This window comes from Vulpes lagopus, chromosome 2, assembly GCF_018345385.1.
Source record: "Vulpes lagopus strain Blue_001 chromosome 2, ASM1834538v1, whole genome shotgun sequence".
Classification (NCBI taxonomy): Eukaryota; Metazoa; Chordata; class Mammalia; order Carnivora; family Canidae; genus Vulpes; species Vulpes lagopus.
The window spans coordinates 127447955-127468004 of NC_054825.1; the positions used below are offsets into that span (position 1 = coordinate 127447955).

A 20050-nucleotide genomic window follows, 5' to 3' on the forward strand; every position below is an offset into this window, starting at 1 on the left:
TGAGGATTGAGCCATGGGTATTCTCACACAATGTAAACTGGAAAATAATTTGCAGAGCAATTTAGTAATACTCAGTAAAATGGAAAATGTGTCTATTACACCAATCTTCTTACATGCCATTTTAAAAAATAGGTAAGCACTCAAAGTATTTTTAAGGTTTCTTTAAAAATCATTTCAGCTCTGTTATTTTAACTTTACTCTGACAGCAGCCTGTAATCACTAACATTTCCAGACTTCCACTCCTAAGGATTTAAAATGCCATATGTGAATGTATTTACTAACTTGGTGTAAATAAAGAATAGCTTCATAATTCTAAGAACATGCATACATCTTTCATAAACACAACATTCATCATTCTTTCTTCTTAAACCAGTACACTTCCTGTTTTTCTAGACTGAAAGCTCACATTTTGGTATTTTGTTGCTCATGTCCGTTTTGGCAAGTATTAGGGCCTCCTGTGAATTAATGCTTTAAAAAATGTTTTGGGAGGATTAACAATTCAGGAAACAATAGATGTTGGCAAGGATGCAGAGAAAGGGGAGCCCTCTTTCACTGTTGGGAATGCAAACTGATGCAGCCACTCTTGAAAACAGTGTAGAGTTACTCAAAACATTAAAAATAGAACTACCCTACAACGAGCAATTGCACTAATTTATCTAAAGGATACAAAAATGGTGATTTGAAGGGGCACCTACACTTCTATGTTTATAGCAGCATTGTCCACAATAACCAAACTGGAAAGAGCCCAGATGTCCATTGATTGATGAATGAATAAAGAGGTGTGTGTGTGTGTCTGTATATATATATAATGTTATGTCAATTATAACTCAATAAAAAAACCATACTGGAAACAATGATCCATGTTTAGTTACAGAAGACTCAACTAAAAATGCAGTACAACACGGAATTTCCTTAGCCTCATTGCTTCATAATGCCAGTTCTTGTGTTCTCTTGAACAGTATTATTTTCTATTTCCCACACAGAAAGCAATATGCTTACCTTGGTAACCGGCCAAATGTAAATTAAAACAATGAGATGGGTGGAGTGTGTGACTCTTGATCTCAGGGTTGTGAGTTTGAACTCTCACATTGGGTGTAGAGATTACTTAAAAAAAAAAAAAAAAAAAGCTATTTAAAAACAAAACAGGGATGCCTGGGTGGCTCAGCTGTCGAGCGGCTGCCTTCAGCTCAGGGCGTGATCCCAGCATCACTGGATCAAGTCCCACATCGGGCTCCACACTGGGAGCCTGCTTCTGCCTCTGCCTCTGCCTCTCTCTCTGTGTCTCTCATGAATAAATAAATAAAATCTTTAAAAATAAATAAATAAATAAATAATAAAAACAAAACAAAACAAAAAACAACAATGAGATGCTATTTTCCTATGGAGAGAGGATTACAGAGTTAGTGCTGCCAGGAGCGCAGGTCACAGGTGGGATTCTAAAGTGGTCAGAGAAAACTACGCATCTGTTAAAACCTGAATGTGGTGACAAAGAGTAAGAATTAGCCACACAAAGAGTGCCCGGGTGGCTCAGTCGGTTAAATGTCTGCCTTGGGCTCAGGTCATGATCCCAGGGTCCTGGGATCAAGCCTCGCATCTGGCTCTGTGCCCCGTGGGGAGCCTGCTTCTCCCTCCCCCTCTGTCTGCACTCCCCTGCGTGCTCTTTCTCTCTCTGTCAAATAAATAAATAAAATCTTAAAAAAAAAAAAAAAAAAGAATTGGCCACACAGAAAAGTGGCGGTAAGAGCCTCTAGAAAGAGGCCCCAGCATGGACAAGTGCAGGAGGCTAGAGGAGCATGGCACTTGGGGGACATGAGAGGATATGTGAGTGAGCACAGGAGGCAGCAAAGGAATCACATCAGGAGAAGTAGATGAGGCCAGGGTCAGGTCTCAAGAGCCTTGGATACTTTTTAAACACCATGACCTAGTGAAGAGAAGTGGACCTTCCTGAAGGAATAACTGGTTCCGGGGCAGGGGCAGGGAGAGCACAAGGTAAACATGGAACATCTTGTGCCAGAAAGTAAGAAAGCACTAAAACATTGATGGGGACACATCGAAAGGACATGGAAGCTAATATGAAGTGACACCCACTAATCAGATCTGGGACACTTTGAGCATCAAAATATATAGTGACACTCGGATTATAACCCAATATACAAAACAAGAAATGAATAATCCATAATCCACCATCCATCCATCCATCCATCCATATGCATACATAGATACAAAGAAGAGAAAAGAAAGCCCCTCTTTCTAAAGAATGCCAATTAATAAATGTAGAACATAATTTGAAAATCACCAGTCTATACCATTATAGTAACACCTGATTCAGAATCACCAATGTGTACTAAGTCACTGGGTAGAAGTTCGTGATCTTAAAGTATCTCCCCACAAATTATTAACTATAAAGGGAAAAGTTAGACCTTCATAGTGGAAAAAACTGGCAGGTAGCACCTTAAATGAAGCCAGTGATCAAAGTTCATATTTACCCAGAATACGGCAAACTGTCATCCTGGACCTCCTAACCTGATACATCGAGAATGCACCATCAGGGCAGAGAACTCCTCAAAAATGTTCATCCTCAGGCTGTTAAGGACTGCTTCCTGGGTCAGGGGGGAAAAAAAGGCTATAAAGAATATTGTTAGGACAATTGGCAAATTGTAAAGATGGACTAAATATTTGATAATTGTAGGAATGTTAAGCTTCCTGAATTTGACAATGACATTATGGTTAGGTAGGAAAACATCACTGCCCTGAGGAGATAGAGGTCATGCTGTCTGTAACATTCTCTCAAATGGTTCAAATATTAAACTTTTCCCCCCTAAATTAGCATAGGTTTGAAATTTTTTAACTAAACTAATAATAAACATGACTCTCAGAAATATGTAGGATAGTCCAGGGGCGCCTGGGTGGCTCAGTGGGTTAGTGTCTGCCTTCAGCTTGGGTCGTTATCCGGGTCCTGGGATCCAGCGCTGTGTCAGGCTCCCTGCTTAGTGGGGAGTCTGCTTGTCCCCCTGCCACTCCCCCTGCTGGTGCACACTGTCTCTCTCTCACACATGAATAAATAAAATCTTTGGAGAAAATAAATAAATAACATGTTCCTGACTTAAATCTAGCTCCCAAAATAATGTTACAACGTATTTAGAAGTGAAGAATTTGTGATCAAACTTGTCCTTTGGGCAGCACGTCCATTTCCTGGACCATGTCCCACCCACTCCATAGTAAACTTTCAAAATAGCAAATCTAATCATATAATTTTATCAACTAAAATGTGCTAACAGCACCCTGCCCCATCTAAAGAGTCTTAAATTTATCTTCCAGACCATCCTACATATCTCATTTTTTAAAGATTTTATTTATTTATTCATGAGAGACACATAGAGAGAGGGAGAGACACAGGCAGAGGGAGAAGCAGGCTCCCTGCAGGGAGCCCTATGTGGGACTCGATCCCAGGACCCCGGGATCACACTCTGAGCCAAAGGCAGACGCCCAACTGCTGAGCCACCCAGGTGCCCCCATATTCTTTTTTATATAATGTTTAGTAGTGCATAAACTAAAAGAATTAAGTTAATATATTAAATGTGGAAACATGATTGCTTTTCTTTCCACAAGTATTATTAAATGATAATTCACTGTTATGGACAATATCTAGAAGCTGACTGCCTATATTATGGGTCTTTTTAGTTTTCTGTTTTTGTCTTTTGCACAGCCCCTAACTTTGGATAAAACAATTGTCTGCTCACTCGAATCTGCAATTAAAAATGAAATTAGGGCATCTGGGTGGTAGACTCCTTGTTTCAGCTCAGGTCTGATCTTAGGGTTCTGATCTCAGGGTTGTGTTGCTCAGAGTTGGCTTGAGGCTCTCTCTTCCTCTCCCAATGCCCCTCTCCCCCCCACTTTCTCTCAAATAAATAAATAGATCTGAAAAAAGTGAAATAGAGAACCCAACTTAATCTGCCATTTGTGCTCTGGTATCATTGAAGAGGGAAAAAAAAAGTAGTGGAACCCCCCACCAAGTAAGAATGTGTATTTTACTTTTTCCTGTCCTCCCTATTCCTATGGAGAACAGCGGGTGAGAGGGAGAACCAACACTGGGCTAGGATCTCCTCATAGACAAGAAATTTTGTAACAAAAAGACAGAAAAATCATTCAATATATTGGAATCGGTGGCTAGTTCTCTTCTAAAGTCTTTGCAGGGAATATTCTCCCAGCCACAACAGGAGATAAAGAATAAATTGCTTTTACACTTCTATAGCTACAGAAGTGACTTGAAATTGATGCCTTTAGTTTACTTCTGTGTGGATAAGGGCAGAGTCAGACAAGGGATGTCTTTCTTGTCCTGCAACAATTGGAAAGACAAATGTGTGTAGTGAAGGTGAAGGAGGCTATTAGCTACATTACATTACCTGATTATCTCTGCTGATTACCACTTGTAGCATGCTCAGTTCTACTACTACCTAGCACTGATGGGGGAGGTCTGGTGGCAGGTAGGGCCAAATGCAGGAACTTGGGTCTGCAGCAATTTTGTAGCTCAGTGCTATCTGAGGAAGAGGACCAAGATCCCAGCCAGGAGAGCCTGGCCCATTCAGTCAAGGGTGAGTGGGAGGGAAGGTTTAGAAGCTGAGGTGCAGTGCCAAAGGGGTGTCAGAAGTGAGAAGAAGATGGGATACCTGGGTGGCTCAGCGGTTGAGTGTCTGCCTTTAGCCCAGGGCATGATCCTGAAGACCCAGGATTGAGTCCCACATCTGGTTCCCTGTATGGAGCCTGCCTCTCTCTCTCTGTGTCTCTCATGAATAAATAAATACAATCTTTTTTTTTTTTTTTTTTAAAGTGAGATGGAGAGCAGCAAGCAGGGACAATGTAAGGGTGGCAGATAGACTGGAATAGCAAGGGGGAAGGTCTGGACATAGGCTTGGCACAGGGAATCATGCTCATGTCTACATGGATGGTATTTCTGTAAGGACCACTGATTCTGTATTTTTTATTTTTGGGTGGTGGTTACAGAGGTGTATATAACTATACAAGTCACTGAATTAACATCCAGATCTTTGCTTTTATTGCTTGTTAAGTATGTCTCAACTTTTAAAAAGTTCATTGAAAGTAAAAACAGCAGGAAATTACTGTAGCTGAAATCATAATCTTATGGTGCCCCCAGAGCTTACTGTGAATATGAGGTTAACAAATCCTTGCAAAAGCCTCCTTGTTACTTACAAAAAATGAGGTGATAAGAGACCGTGCTGCCCAAAACTCCATACTAAAATAAAGAAAAGAATTTAAGTTCAAAGTTCTGTTGGGCCTTGGTGTAAATTTAAGTGTCCCAGATGTAGTGGATTCTGCTTTGGTTATATAGTAATAGGTGTAATTTCTTTTGCCCCGGTAGGCCTCTGGGCCTTGTAGGAAGCCAGGAGGAGGAACTGAAATTAATCTGGACAGTAAAATAATATCTCCTTTGTGAACAAAAAAAGCTGAGAAGCCTATGTTTAATGAATAATGTTTGTAAGAAGGCTGTACCTTCTAGTAACAGTGGTAGGATTGAAGAACAATACACAAAATCATGCTTATAATAAACCTATGGTAGTTTACTTACTGAAGTCAGAAAGGACTGAAATTTAAAGGTGAACCTTTTCCTTTAATTAAAGAAAATCAATATTTTAAGAAATTACTGTGAAAGAAATTCAATATTGTAAATATGTCAATTTTCTTCAAGTTAATCTAGAAATTGAATACTACCCTAGGCAAAATCAAGGAAAGAATTTATTCATTTATTTATTTTTAAAAGATTTTATTTATCTATTCATGAGAGACACACAGAGAGAGGCAGAGCCAGAGGGAGAAGCAGGCTCCATGCAGGGAGCCTGACGTGGGACTCCATCCCGGGTCTCCAGGATCATGCCCTAGGCTGAAGGTGGCACTAAACTGCTGAGCCACCTGGGCTGCCCAAGAATTTAAAAATATGTAAGAATATAGAGGCACCTGCCTGGCTCAGTCAGTGGAGCATGTGACTCTTGATCTTAGAGTTGTAGGTTTGATCATGGGGTTCAAACCTACATGTGCAGAGATTACTTAAAAATAAAGTCTTTAAAATATGTAAGAATATAGAGAAAAATTGACTTTATGAAAATTTTCAAACATAAAAAAGTAGGAAGAATGAAAAAATAACCATTAGCTGTATTCAACAATTTTTTTCCCTGAATTCAACAATTCTTAATACTCTGCTATCGTTGTTTCATAGGTAGATAGATAGGTAAATAGGTAGATAGAACAAGATAGAGAATATGTTTATTGAGCCATTTTTAAGTGTTACACTCTAATACTTTATCCATAAATTCTTTAGTATGAATTTTTATAGATATTATCACTTGTCTTGGGCTGCTATAACAAAGTATCATAGACTGCATGGTTTTGTTTTGTTTTAATTTTTTTAATTTTTATTTATTTATGATAGTCACAGAGAGATAGAGAGAGAGGCAGAGACACAGGCAGAGGGAGAAGCAGGCTCCATGCACCGGGAGCCCGATGTGGGATTCAATCCCGGGTCTCCAGGATCGCGCCCTGGGCCAAAGGCAGGCGCCAAACCGCTGCGCCACCCAGGGATCCCTTTGTTTTGTTTTTAAATTTATTTATTTATTTATTTATTTTAGATTTATTTATTTATTTATGAAAGACACACACACACACACACACACACAGAGGCAAAGACACAGGCAGAGGGAGAAGCAGGCTCCCTGCAAGGAGCCCAACGCAGGATACAATCCCGTGTCTCCAGAATCCACCCTGGGCTGAAGGCAGCGCTAAATCGCTGAGCCACCTAGGCTGCCCAAGATTTTAGTTTTAAGTAATCTCTACACCCAACATGGGGCTCAAACTTAAAACTGTGAGATCAAGAGTTGCATGCTCTACACACTGAGCTGGGCTAGTTCCCCATCATTTGAAATTTTAACAATGTATCTATGGATCAGTTTATACTAATTTTAGGGTAAGATTTCAAATTTTCAGAGTATGACTTGTCTGAAATACACATATCAGAAAATGTTCCCCCCCCCAAAATAAAAGTAAAGGTTGCATAATCATATTCTTTTCTGGGTGAATTTACCTAGGAGAGAGGAATATTTTAGAGAACTCCTTCCCTCCTTTCTTGCTTTTCACTGTGCTGCTCATAATATTGAGGATCACAACCAGACGCATCTGTTCTCTAAGCTCAGACAGGCCAGGGAAAGCCAGAGTCCTGAAGAGTATTTAGGTTCTTACTCCAGCCCTGCGCCTGTCACTTCTGTGGATCCCCTTGTCCTCACTGTTTAAGCCTTGGATTAAATATCGTGTAGTGTTTTCAAGCTCTAAAATTTTATGATCAATGGTCAAACAGTAGACAAGAAACTAACCAATCAACCAAGCAAACTAAACTACATTTCCTATGGCCAATTTCTCATAACCTAGGAATCAGCTTATTGAACAACAGGAAAAGCCAAATTACTCAAGTGCAACACACAAAAAACAAATATCACTAAGAAATAGTACTTTCCTATCATTACCTAAACATGACCTAAAAACAAAATATAAATGGAGTTTAAAATTTCGATATGTGTACTTAGCATACGGACTTCCTACTCTCAAGAATGTGAGACATTTCTGCAAAATTACAAGTATAATTATGTATTTTCTCTCTTAATGATGTTATACTAACAAAACCTTAATTCTCTGTTTCTAAAATGTGAAAATGCTCAAACAATATAATTATCTGTGCTTATTTTTATCACACTTTTTTTCTTTTATTGGAATCATAGGTGTTTTGTTAGAATTTCCAGCCTCAATAATAAGTTTGAAGGAGAAAATGTTAAGTATGTAAGTGCAATTTCTGGCACTTCAATCTTAGTTTGACACTTACATAAGGGATCCTTAAATAAACAGTATATGGGGGTATTTGCATTTCTTTCATTCTAGAGATCCAAGACGACAATTCCATGTAATACCTACTCAAAACAAGACCTACTTGGATGTTAACTAGACTGGCTGTGGTGATTATTTTGCAACATGTTGTACACCTGAACCTAATATAACGTTTCATGTCAATTATACCTCAATAAACGAAACAAAAGACTTGCTTTTGCAAAATCCCAGATAGTCTGGGCAAAGGTGGCCTTTCCCCTGCTGAGCCCCTAAGGCCAGCAAGGCCTCCTACTTCCGGTTAAAGCGGAGGACGTGGGAGGATAGGTTTCTGCAGAGTTTGCATAGCATTACTCAAGCTCCGAGTTCTTTCCCTTCGTTGCTGCCCCTGCAGACAAACAGGTAGGCCATTTTTATATTTAAGGCCTTCACTGATTTCCTTAGGGGAAAACGGGATGAAAGGACATGATTACTAAGCTTCTGGTCTAAGTGGCTGATCGTAGTTCCAGGCTGTTCAGCTGAGTCAGAATCTTCTTTCCCCAACCCCCTTTCCTTCCTTAATTAGCAGTGCTAAAGGATAAAGGTCTTCAACAATATAAGTCAAATAGTCCCCCGCCCCAGGTACTCCATCAAAATTTGCATTTCTGAGACGCTTCAATGGGGACTGACTCGAATTTACCTTTCTCTTCCAGAGGCTGGCAGTCATTGCGGAACTGCAGGATAAGACGTTAAAATGCTGGTGAAAAATTAGGAATAGACTGCAAGATGTCAAATTCGGGGCTCTGAGGCCTAAAGATTACACTCCAATCTATTCACCTTCTTAGGTGCCACCATGAACATTTGTTTAAAGTGTCTCCAAAATGACAGTTTTGGGTATGTTCCAGAGATACCCAGAAGAAATAAGATAGGAAGCCAGATTGCAAGACTAAAGTTCAAGGATTAAATCCGCTACTTGCTTCCATACTTAAATAATTGGATCTGTCGATACTTTTAAGAAAAATTCAGCAACTGGTGTACACAATTACGGAGTGAAATGCGGGCCCTGGCTTCCAAGGGGAAGGAGGTGGATCGTGTTTGCACGGCGGGCTGACCGACCTCTTAGTCCCCGTTTCGTCCCCGTGAGTGCCGGGCACACCCAGGTCGGAAAGGGGTGGGGGTCAGTTGTGACATCACCTTCACCTGAAGTCTACGAACAGTTTAATCGGTCACTACTCTTTCCCCAGCCAGCAGCCGTGGCACGAACCCTTTCACTGGGCGCGCTTACAAGGAAAGCCCAGAAATATTCTTACAAACGTACACGCCGAAGCCCTGGAGGTCAGTCCCAGGTGGGCTGGAGGGGGCTCCGCGGACGCCCCGAAGGCAGCGCGACCCGGGGTCTCGGCGCTGCAGGAGCACCCGGCAGACAAAAGTTGGGGGCAGGCGGATGGGGGGAGGGGGCCCGAGCACACGTTTATATCTGATTGGTGGAACCGCGCAGACTTTTCTTTATGGCGTCACCGGGCACCTGCCTGTAGAAAGGCCCCGTCGGCGTGGCGTCACGTCGCACCGGCCAATGAAAAGCCCAGGTCTGAGGGCCCCGAGGAGGGTTGTGGGCCCTTTTTTGTGAATGAAGCTGCACGGAGCAGCCCTCCTGGGGTCCCCGGGAGCCGCGGCCCGCTGTGCTGCGGCGCCTCGGCAGCAGCGTCCGCGGCCGCAGTGGGCGCGCGCGGTGACCCCGGGCAGCCCCCCCGCCGCAGGCAGCAGCGTCGCCTCGGCCGCGCCGGCGGGCTGCAGACACCTGGGGCCGGGCTGGGGGCGCTGGCGGCGGCGGGAGGGCGCGGGGCAGGCGCGCTGGGCCCGGCCCCTCCTCCGGCTGCACCGCCGCCCGCCGTCCCCGGGCACCCACGCGGGGGGCTGGCGGGGGCCGCGGCGGGCGAGCGGGCGCGCTGGGCCATGGTCGTGGCCCCCTGAAGGGCCGCGGCCGCCTCCATGAAGCGGAAGAGCGAGCGGCGGCCGAACTGGGCCGCCGCGCCCCCCTGCTCGCGGCGCTGCTCGGCGTCCTCGCCCGGAGTGAAGAAGAGTCGCAGCTCCACGTCGCAGGAACGGCACCGCCTGGACCTGCAGGATGACCTGTACCTGGACATCACCGGTGAGCCGGCGAGCGGGCGCGGGCCGGGGCGCCCAGACACGCGGCCCCCCGCGCGGGGCCCGGGGCCCGAGCCCCTCCTCCGCAGTGCAGGCGCCCCTCGGGGCCGACCCGCACGCCTCCGCCCCCGCCCCCCTCGGAGCCCCACCCGCCACGCCCCTTCCGCGGCCGGGCTCCCCGGGTGCCTCCCCCGACTCTCCCTCCGGGTGTGCCGCAAGCTGTAACTTTATCCGTTTTGCACGCTGCTACCCCAGCAAAAGGCACCGAGGGTCACCTTTCTAAATTGCTGGCGTCAGCTCGGCGCCTCGGGCTCTTCCTGAGTCGGGGTGATCGCGCCTCCCGGGGCTGCAGGCTCCGTGGGCCCACGGAGGGGTCGGAAGCCCTGAATCACCCCGGAGGGTTCCCGAGCCCGCGGAATGCGCAGGCACCGGAGCAGCGGCCGGCTTCACCCGGCGTCCGCCCGGCCTCGGCGGCGTTCCCGCGTCCCCGCTCCGGGCCGCACCGCCCCCGGCCCGCCCCCCGGCGCGCGGCACCTGCGGCCCCCGGGGCCACCTCCCCGCCCTCCCCGACCCGGGCCAGCCCCTCCCCCTCCAGGCTAGCGGCCCCCGGGGCCTGCCCCCCGTCCGGGGCCACGTCGTCGCCCCGACCGGGCCAGCTCCTCCCCGGGGGCCAGCGCCCCTCCCGGGCTTCCACCAGGCAGGTGTGACACTGACGGCTCCTGAGCCGCGGTGCGTGCCCAGAGCCTGGGGGGGTCCCTTTGGAGAAATCGCAGCCAGCCTGGGCTGGAGAAGAGCAGCCCTTTGGTAGCCTTTGATTCTCAGTGCTGCTTCTACAGTTCTTGAAGACCAGTGAATCCAGTGTGGCAGCTGTTGGGTTTGCCAGGATTGACACTGAAGTGTGTGAAGATATTACATGTCACGATGTATGTGGAAACGCTTTGTAAACAGCAGAGCTGGCTACGATTTTGAGGGAATGTGCAGTGTTTTCTGTGGCGCGGAACGGTGTACGCTTTGGCGTGTGGGACTTTCATAAACTGTTTCCCACCCGTCGCCTTTGATAAGCCGGGTGAGCTGGAGTGGTCAGAATATGAATTTGGAAAGTGTTCAGGCAAACGCATATTTAATAGAAATTGTTTCCCAGGTTGATGGACAGTTGGAAAGTTAAGGTCGACTTTAACGAAGCTGCGAGTGGAGGGGAAGGTTTCTGGGCGCGGGGTGGATGCCCCCTGGGAACCGTTCAGGGAGGGAGGGGTCACCTGAGGGGCGGGTCCCCGCTGGCACGTGCCCGGCCCCACCGCAGCACGTGGCACTGATTCAGGTGACCTGCTTGGCCGAAGCTGAGAGCGGGTCCCACCCCCCTGGCCTGGCCCAGGAGACCGCCTGGACGACCCCACACATTCCTTACGTCTTTGTTATTCATGTCTCTTCAAAGGAACTTTGCTACATAGCATTTAATTTTTAGGGCAAGTAGGGCACTCTTCCTTCGGAAGGTCCACAGGAGTTTATAGTGAAAAGTTGGTGGCACTACCGAGTGTCCTTCCCCAGAGGCAACTGAAGTTCCTAGTTTCCAGTGAACCCTTCCAGAAGGAGACTTGTGTGTGCATACACCTATATGTTATCTGTCCTACTCAAGCATGGTAGCATACATGTTGTTTTGTACATTGTTTTTTCTTCACAGTGTTCTCTCTTAGCAGAAGGATTAGTACATGTGAACCTGCTTTATTTGACTTTAATTACTGCATAGGCCAAAGTAGATATGGTTTTAGAAAATAAAACCATAAAGTACATGTGTATTCAAATATATATGTTTTTTAAGATTTTGTTTTTTTTTTTTAAGTAATCTCTACATTCAATGTGGGGCTGGAATTCACACCCCCAAGATCAAGAGTCTGACGTACTCTCTGCTGAGCCAGCCAGGTGCCCCTAAATACATATATGTTTTATAATTTCTTTAGACAGCTTCCTATTGATGAACATTTAGCTTGTCTCCATCAAAAAGAAAGTTTTTGACAGTAAAGTCATTGGGCTAGATCTTCCTCCTTTATGGCTGGCTTTCCTGAACACAATGATTTAACTTCAGAAAATATTGCTAAGCCGAATATTGAGGAAAGAACTGGTGCATTATATAAAATCAGAATTCTGGGGGGCACCTGGGTGGCTCAGTGGTTGGGCATCTGCCTTTAGCTCAGGTTGTGATTCCGGGGTCCTGGGATCAAGTCCCCCATCATAAAATCTTTTTTTTTTTTTTTTTTTTTTTTTAGCCGTTTTGGTATTTGTGTTTACTTCCAACGTTTATCTCTCTCTTCCGGTCACTGATTTATTTAATATAAAAAGCTGTATTTTGAAGAGTTTTATGCATTGAACAGTAAACAAAGCAACCCAAGAAAACATACCACTGTTCAGATTTTATAAATGAGAAAAATCAAGATACAGAGAGGCCAAGGAATTGGAGAACAGATATATTCATTGGTTCTTTCTTGGCCTCTATTTCCATTTAGACCACAAAACTTGACATTTCTAGGTTTGCCAGGCATCTCCTATAGCCTCAAGTACCGAAAAACAAAGTATTTTAATTAAACTCTTCAGCTTGAAATTAAAAGCTTTGAGAGATTTGTTGTATTCAAAAAATCTTTAAAAACAAGTAAAAGCCAGCCTTAGTGCAGTATTTCCCCTTTGAATGTTTAGGTGGTCTACCTCCAAAGCCAGACGCTTCATTGGAAAGTGATGCATTCTTATAAACTGTTCTACCTCAGAGTCCCCAGAAAATGGGAGAAGACACATCTGACCTTGAAATCCCCGACCACCTTCTTAGTCCCTTGGAAGAATTATTCTCCCTCTGCCTGTATCTCTGCCTCTCTCTGTGGTTCTCATGAATAAATAAAATCTTTAAATTAGTTAATTAAAAATGAACTTAAAAAATAAAATCAAAATTCTGTTATTTAGATTACAAACCCAGATTATGAAAAAAAAAAAAAAAAACCCAGATTATGGAAAGGTCCAGCCTCAGTGTGTGTGTGTGTGGGAAATCTAAGGGAGTCAACTTTGCCTGGAATTTGTCCAGGTATCTCTTAGTGACCATCTTAGTTTCCTAGAAAAATGGTACTGAATTAGTCTGTTTTAGAGTGCAGATTACTTTTTATTGGGCTTGAACCTCAGCAAGTGACAGCCTGGTCCCATCCTCCCCAACTTGTTTTTTTCCTCGGTTTGTTTCCTTAATGTTTTCTAAGTTGAGCATTACCAAAGGAGATATATAAATGTAGTTAATCTCCCCAGTAATATTTTCTTCCCTTTTTCTTTTTCTTTTTTTTTTTTTTTTTTTAATTTTTTTTTTTTTTTTTAATTTATGATAGCCACAGAGAGAGAGAGAGAGAGAGGCAGAGACACAGGCGGAGTGAGAAGCAGGCTCCATGCACCGGGAGCCCGATGTGGGATTCGATCCCGGGTCTCCAGGATCGCGCCCTGGGCCAAAGGCAGGCGCCAAACCGCTGCGCCACCCAGGGATCCCTTCTTCCCTTTTTCTATGCATGTTTAAGTTTATACAGATTTTGCCATATCAGCAAGAAGAGTCCTTTAAAAAAAAAAAAAAGATTTTATTTATTCATGAGAGACACAGAGAGAGCCCAATTGGGGACTAGCTCCTAGGACCCCAGGATCACACCCTGAGCCCAAGGCAGATGCCCAACCACTGAGCTACCAGGTGCCCCACGAAGAGTCCTCTTTTGATGGCTGTACGGTATTGCATTATGTGGCTGAATTATGATTTATATAATGGTAATAAATAAATGGTTATGTGGGGGTTTTCAATCCCTGCAGATGGCAGCTACTGCATCAGTGTATCTACCTACCTACATGTATGATTGTATCTGTAAAGTAGAAGTGAAGAGGCCTGGCCAAAATATATATAGGTTTATCCATTCATTGGTGGACTTTTTTGGCGATTATGAATAATGCTGCTATGAGCATTCGTGTACAGGTTTTTGCGTAGAGATGTTTTCTGTTTTGCATATATGCACCTAGGAGGGGAATTGCAGAGTTGCATGGTAAGGCCGTGTTTAACCTGCAGCCTTTTTTCCAAAGCTGCTGTACTACCAGCATTTCCCCCCAGCAATTCATTCCACTTCCTCACTTGCTAACAGGATTGCAGACTTACCAGTGGCGTTGGTTTGTAAAGATTAATGCACATTATCACTTCTGCCCACTCTGCCCTGAAATACACGGATTTTTTTTTTATTTTAGTCCCTTGTTATTTTTTATTTTTTATTTTTTTTAGTTCCTTGTTATTTTTATTGCAACCTATTTTAATCTGTTAAGTCAAATTCCATTCCCATAGATTGCAGGGTATTTCATGGTTCACATTTTAAAAAAAGATTTATTTATTTTAGAGAATAAGAGAGTGCTGGTACCTTCGAGGGGTGGGGAAGGACAGAGGGAGTGGGAGAGAGAATCTCAAGCTGATTCCCCACTGAGCAGGCAGCCCACTGGGGCTCCATCCCAGGGCCCCAAGATGTGACCTGAGCCATAATGGAGCCTAGCTCCTGACTCACAGAACCACTGGGGCGCCTCTGTGTATATATTTAATGTAAGATGCTGAATGCCTATTTTTGTTTCCTGTAGTCCTTTGTTATGTGGCCACTATTTTCTTAGTGTCTAGCCAGCCCCCTGGCTGCACTGGGCATTTACCAGGAGCTTACCCATGTCTTATTCCCATGTGGTCCCCATCCCCTCTCCTTGATTGTTCACTCAGTTCTTGCCATGTGCAATGACATGAATTTTTACCTAAGCTATATTCATCATGCAGTTCCAGTGCATCATGTTAAAAAAAGATAATGAAAACTATAAACTGTATACATTAATGTGAAAGAGATACTGAGTAAAGACATAATCAGAATGAGTTGTTACCAGTCAGAGAAGCTGGGGAAGAAAGGAAGAGAGGAGGGTTTTTGATTGGCTTTGGAATTAAGTATCATCATTTACAGGTGGGAGAAATACCAAAGGAAAAATGTTGGACGCAGGTTTTTGATTTTCCTGTGAACCTCCTTGCAGTCAGAAGTCTGACTCTTTTGATCTCTATATTCCTATCCCTTAAAGAGGGCCATAAATGATAGTGCACATTCTCCTTTCCTCTTTATTAATAAAGGAAAAAAAATTAAGGAGTATGAAATTACTGTATTATCCCTAAGCTTGACAATTTGTAGGATTAATAGCTGGTACAGAACTTCAATTTATTTTACTTTTTTATTTTTTAAACTTCTGACTAGTAAAAATAATTGGTAATTATTGGTTAAAAAAGATTTTTGGGGAAAAAAGATTCTTGGTGGTTTGTCTTAAAATTTTTTTTCAGTGTCTGCTATGATAGTTTAAGGCTGTCTATATTATAATGGTAAATAATCTTTTTGGAGAATCTCTAGTTGAGGTCAGGATTGTCATTTAAAAGCACCGATTAATGGTATATCAGATACTTATCAGATTAAACAGATATAGCACTGCCTCCAGCCTCCTTTTCTTTTTAGGATTTAAAAAATTCACACTAGACATGGAAAATTTATTCATTAATTCAAAAAGTATTTATTGAATGCTTAGTATGTAAAATAGTCTTGCATATTCATTGTTTGCAGTGATAGAAGCATTTTTTTTTTCTTTTTGATAAAAAAGGAATATGGTTACCTGGGCACTGATTCAGGGAGGAAATAAATTCATTTTTCTTCAAGACTTTCATGTAGCAGATTATTGAGTTTCAATAATTGAAGCTCAAAAAAAAATAATTGAAGCTCATCAAAGCATGTAGTGTTCGTTTTCCTTCTTGCTTATGACCTCTTTCTAATTTACTTTCTTGATTTATATGCTTAATTCTTCAACGTCTTTACTTATGATGGTGTCGTGTTAGTTACCTGTTTTAGGTCTAATTCCTTAGGCACTGGGGCACCACACACAAAAAGTTAACATTGTTGGCGTTGTTACTGTTTCACTGGACAGAGTGGTTGGGCATGGAGATGAAGGGAAAGTGGAATAACTGGATGACAGAGATGGTACTAATGCTAGGAGTTACCAGTCAGTGCAAACTATAATTTCTCTGTGCCTTGAATGGGAATGAATTGAACCACATTGTAGATTTTTAGAATGGAAGGATGGCATTGGATACATATCAATGACATCTCTTGGAAGTTTCTGCGATGGTCTCTGGGCACCTATGAATTGACAGGACAAGTGTGTCATTACTAAACAGAATTTCAAGAGATCATCTTGAAATACCACAACCATCCACTTTTCCCTCAGAAGCTAAGGCTAGAGAGAAGTAATTTTGGCCAAATTGATGCACTTTCTTTTTGGGAAAACCATACTACCTGGCTTTTATTTTTTTTTACAACAGATAAAGCTATTTTAGCAGAGTTATAGATAATGATTTGTTGGACGTGTACTATTTAGTCTTGTGCTTACATAGGCTTATAGGTGATGTCCTACTAGATGCTCCATAAGTGGTATCTGCAAAGTTAAATTTAGATAATTACCTAGTGAATTTGGAAATATGAGCAAACTATATACACAATTCACGTCCTCCTGTGCTCATGCTGTTTTCCAAATTGGCTGTCATCACAGCCCAGGTTTTCTGGATATTTCATTCATTCAACCACATGTATAATGAATAACTACTCTGCCAGGTTTTGTTTTGTTTTGTTTTGTTTTGTTTTGTTTTGTTTTTTCCTTCCTTAGGTGGTAAAAATAGGTCACTGCTGGAGATAATCCCTGGTCTCATAGAGTTTGTCTTGTGTTGAGAAAATGAAACTTGGAGAGTCTGAGGAATAACTAGCATACAGAGAAGCCACCTCATGGTTGAAATCTTTGGGGAAGAAAAACTTTGTTCAGAGGGTATTCAAAGAGTTAGTTCTAGTGGTTAGGTATGAGGACAGCAGAGACACAGCTAGTGTCTGCCCTTAATCGGATTGAACACAGCTGGATTATTAACCTTTCGGAGCCTCTGTTCTCTCCTCTGTTTGAAAGTAAAAAGTGCACAGTGTTGTTGGGAGGAAGAAGTGATGCAGATGCATGCGAAGTGCCTGGCTTGGTGCCTCCTTGACAGCCAGGGCTCCATAAACGGTTTCTAAGTATGAGAAGTATGCCAGGACTGGGCCTGGATTGCAAAGGCAGACTGAGACAGTCATCACGGTTGGAAAGACTTCAAGCTCAGAAGCAAACATTTCCCCCATACGTGTAAATACTCCAAAGGTCCAGTGAATCAGCACAGTGAAAATGCAGTGTGTTCCTTTCTCTGCTTCTAAGAGTGATCTTCAGGGCAGAAGAGCTCCAGATGAGGCTGGCTTGGTATTTGTCAGAGCAGTGGAAGAGATTTGGCACTGCCTTGACAATCTTTTCTGCCTTGGGAAAAATGTTACCATTTCTCTTTAAAGATTCCTTGTAAGAGGAAGAATAAAGCAAAGCTATTTCTTCTTTTTGAGGCTGTTATGTATTTTTATTACACTGAAGAGATTGTATATTGCCTTATAAATTGCAGCTAACCTTTGGGGGGAGGGTCTTTGTAAAGATGAAGAGGCCTCATGGGAGAGCTTCAGGTAGAGAGTTATAGAAAATAAAACAAATACATTAAATTCTTTACTGAGAGAATATAAACTTTTCAGAATGGTTAATTTAAAGCATGACTGTGCCCTAGAACATCGTTTTAAAAGTATTTCACAGAGCGGTGTCTATATTATAGGCAGACGGGACATTTTTCTGTTGTTATTTTGAATAAAACAAAATTGCCCTTCAGTGGGCCTTTCAGGGGGCATGGAGACCCAATGTATTTGGCAAAGGTGGTAGTTAGATTTGATAAGAAATTATATCTTTAAATCTTTTCCTGTAATTAAACTGAAAACAAAATTCTAGTAGCCAGTATTTTATTTTCCTTCCCATACTAGCCACAGAGTATTATTTTTAATCTTAGTAAATCCTTTAAGGTCCTTCACATTAGAGTTACTTTTACATAATTATCTGTAAGTTGGGTGAAAAGCCTGGATAGACTGATTTCAAACACTTCAGAGCTGTCCCTCGCTTAGGACAGGCACCTTTCTGAGTGAGGTAAGTGGGTGCGGGGGTGCTGGGCAAAGCGCACAGATGGAGACAGAGATGCAGAGGCTGTGTCGGTAGGAGCCAACTGACCTTCAAGTATCATTTCTTTACGTTATTTGGGTTTTAGCTTCTGAGGTTAGTCCCTTTCTAGAAGTGCTGACCACTGTATTAGGGATTACCTTAGAAAACATTTTCTAAAATAAAATTAATTTTAATTTCCTAAATACAAGGGTATTTAACTGGAATGTGTGCGTTTCATCTGGATTCTCTAGTTTATATGAAAGTTTTACGCCCTTCTCTCTCTTTCTCTTTTTTCTATAGCTTTTCATGGATACTGCTCCAACAAAGGTATTCAGACCATTGACTCTACTTTGCAGTGCTTTCTGATGATTTTAAAACTGTAGATTTAATGTTAGTTGTCATTCTTGGTTCCGTCCCTTCCTGTTTGCTTGTCTTAAACTTAGTCTTGGGTAGCAGATTCAGTTTTCTATAACTGTAGAGTATCCTTTGTATGTTTATGACTTAAGTTGAAATTTGTCTTTATATGAACAGTTTTGTTGGTTTCTGTGTATAGATAATGCTGACAGTAGTTTCTGTGATACTTTATTGGTTAATTATTAATGTTATGTTTTCGATAGCAGATATTTTTGGTAATACGAAACTTTTTCTGTTATAATTGAATCTCACTTTTGTAGATTCTTGCTGAAAGGATGCTTAGAATGAGTTGTTATAACAAAGCAACTATTCTTGACTTTTTAATTATCTTTTGTGAGGGCCCTTAGTTCTTTCTAGGCATTTCTTTGCTTAATGGACAGACTTATATCTTATTTATTATTTTTGGCAAGAGGCAAATCTCATGAAATGCCAACTTAAACTATGGGAATGGGGAAGCTCTCTCATATTCTATTAAAAATTAAAAGTATTCTGATTCCATTTCATTTTCAAGTACCTCAAATAAGGCCAGTTATGAAAAGAACAAATCCAAATCCAAATCCAAATGTATAATATTTCTAATTTAAAAAATTTCTGCCTTTATCCTCTTGGTCTTTTATTCAGCTCCTTTAATTCCTAGTATCATTTACATTCTAGAGGAGCAGTTCTCTTAGAATTCACCAGTCAGTTCAAAGATTTGGTCCCATTGTCTTTGAGTCTGAAAAGCGACGGAAACTAGGCTGGGTAAATTCATTCTAATTGTGTAATATCATACATTACTTCATTTCTCAGGTAGTTCACTTTTATGCTATTAAAATTTGGGCAGCAGTGTACTTTTCACAAAAGAAAAACATCTTGTTCCCAATGTGGATGGTATTTGTTGTTCCTTCAAGTTCTAATTTGAAAGTAAAATTACTTTCTTGGCACTGCAGTTTATGACATTGATCTTTTTATACCCAATCCATAATGCTATAGTATCATTACAGATTCTGAATTCTGCAAAGCCCTTAATTTTAGGATCATCTCAGCTGAATCATTCTCTGCATTTTGCTCATTTATGCTCATTTGTAGTTGTATGAATTGTGTTATGGAATTAATTAGTGTATCCATGTAACAAATATTTATTGAGCAACTACGTTGAACAAGGGATTGAGCCAGGTATTATTGAGGAAGGGAGGAGGAGATATGAAGATTTATAGCAATAACTCTGAAAGAATGAGACTATTAAATCATCATCTCAGTGAAGACAGGTAATGAAGGAATCAGTCATTATGTAGTTTTGCTCTCTTCATTTACACAATGTCAGTTTGAGAGAATTCTTTGATGGAAATGTCACTCCATAATTCCTACACAAAGTGAATTATTTTTTCCAGTGTGTGATGAAAACGATCTGTCTTAAGGTGTCTTTCTCATGGGACTGGGGGGTGTGGGTGTAGGTTTGTGTTTTAAGCCTTAAAAAGAAGAGGGGAAAAAGCTTAATTGTGGTATATAATGAATCATATCCAATTATGAATGCACTGTATATATGAATACTATATATATACTATATATAAAT

General features: G+C 42.1%; 1 protein-coding gene across 6 annotated transcripts in view; it reads left to right on the top strand.

The window, feature by feature from the left end:
* The first annotated feature begins 8186 nt into the window (after nucleotides 1-8186).
* Nucleotides 8187-20050, top strand: part of CDC14B (cell division cycle 14B) — a 101946-nt gene continuing 90082 nt past the window's right edge. For 5 of the 6 annotated variants that reach the window (XM_041736640.1, XM_041736629.1, XM_041736675.1 and 2 more), the window contains exon 1: nucleotides 9704-10006. In XM_041736640.1, the coding sequence (XP_041592574.1) occupies nucleotides 9847-10006 (160 nt within the window). In that variant the 5' untranslated portion in view covers nucleotides 9704-9846. Of the gene's footprint in view, nucleotides 8281-8570; nucleotides 8997-9703; nucleotides 10007-20050 lie in introns of those variants that run through there. The other variant, XM_041736692.1, reaches the window with a different exon arrangement.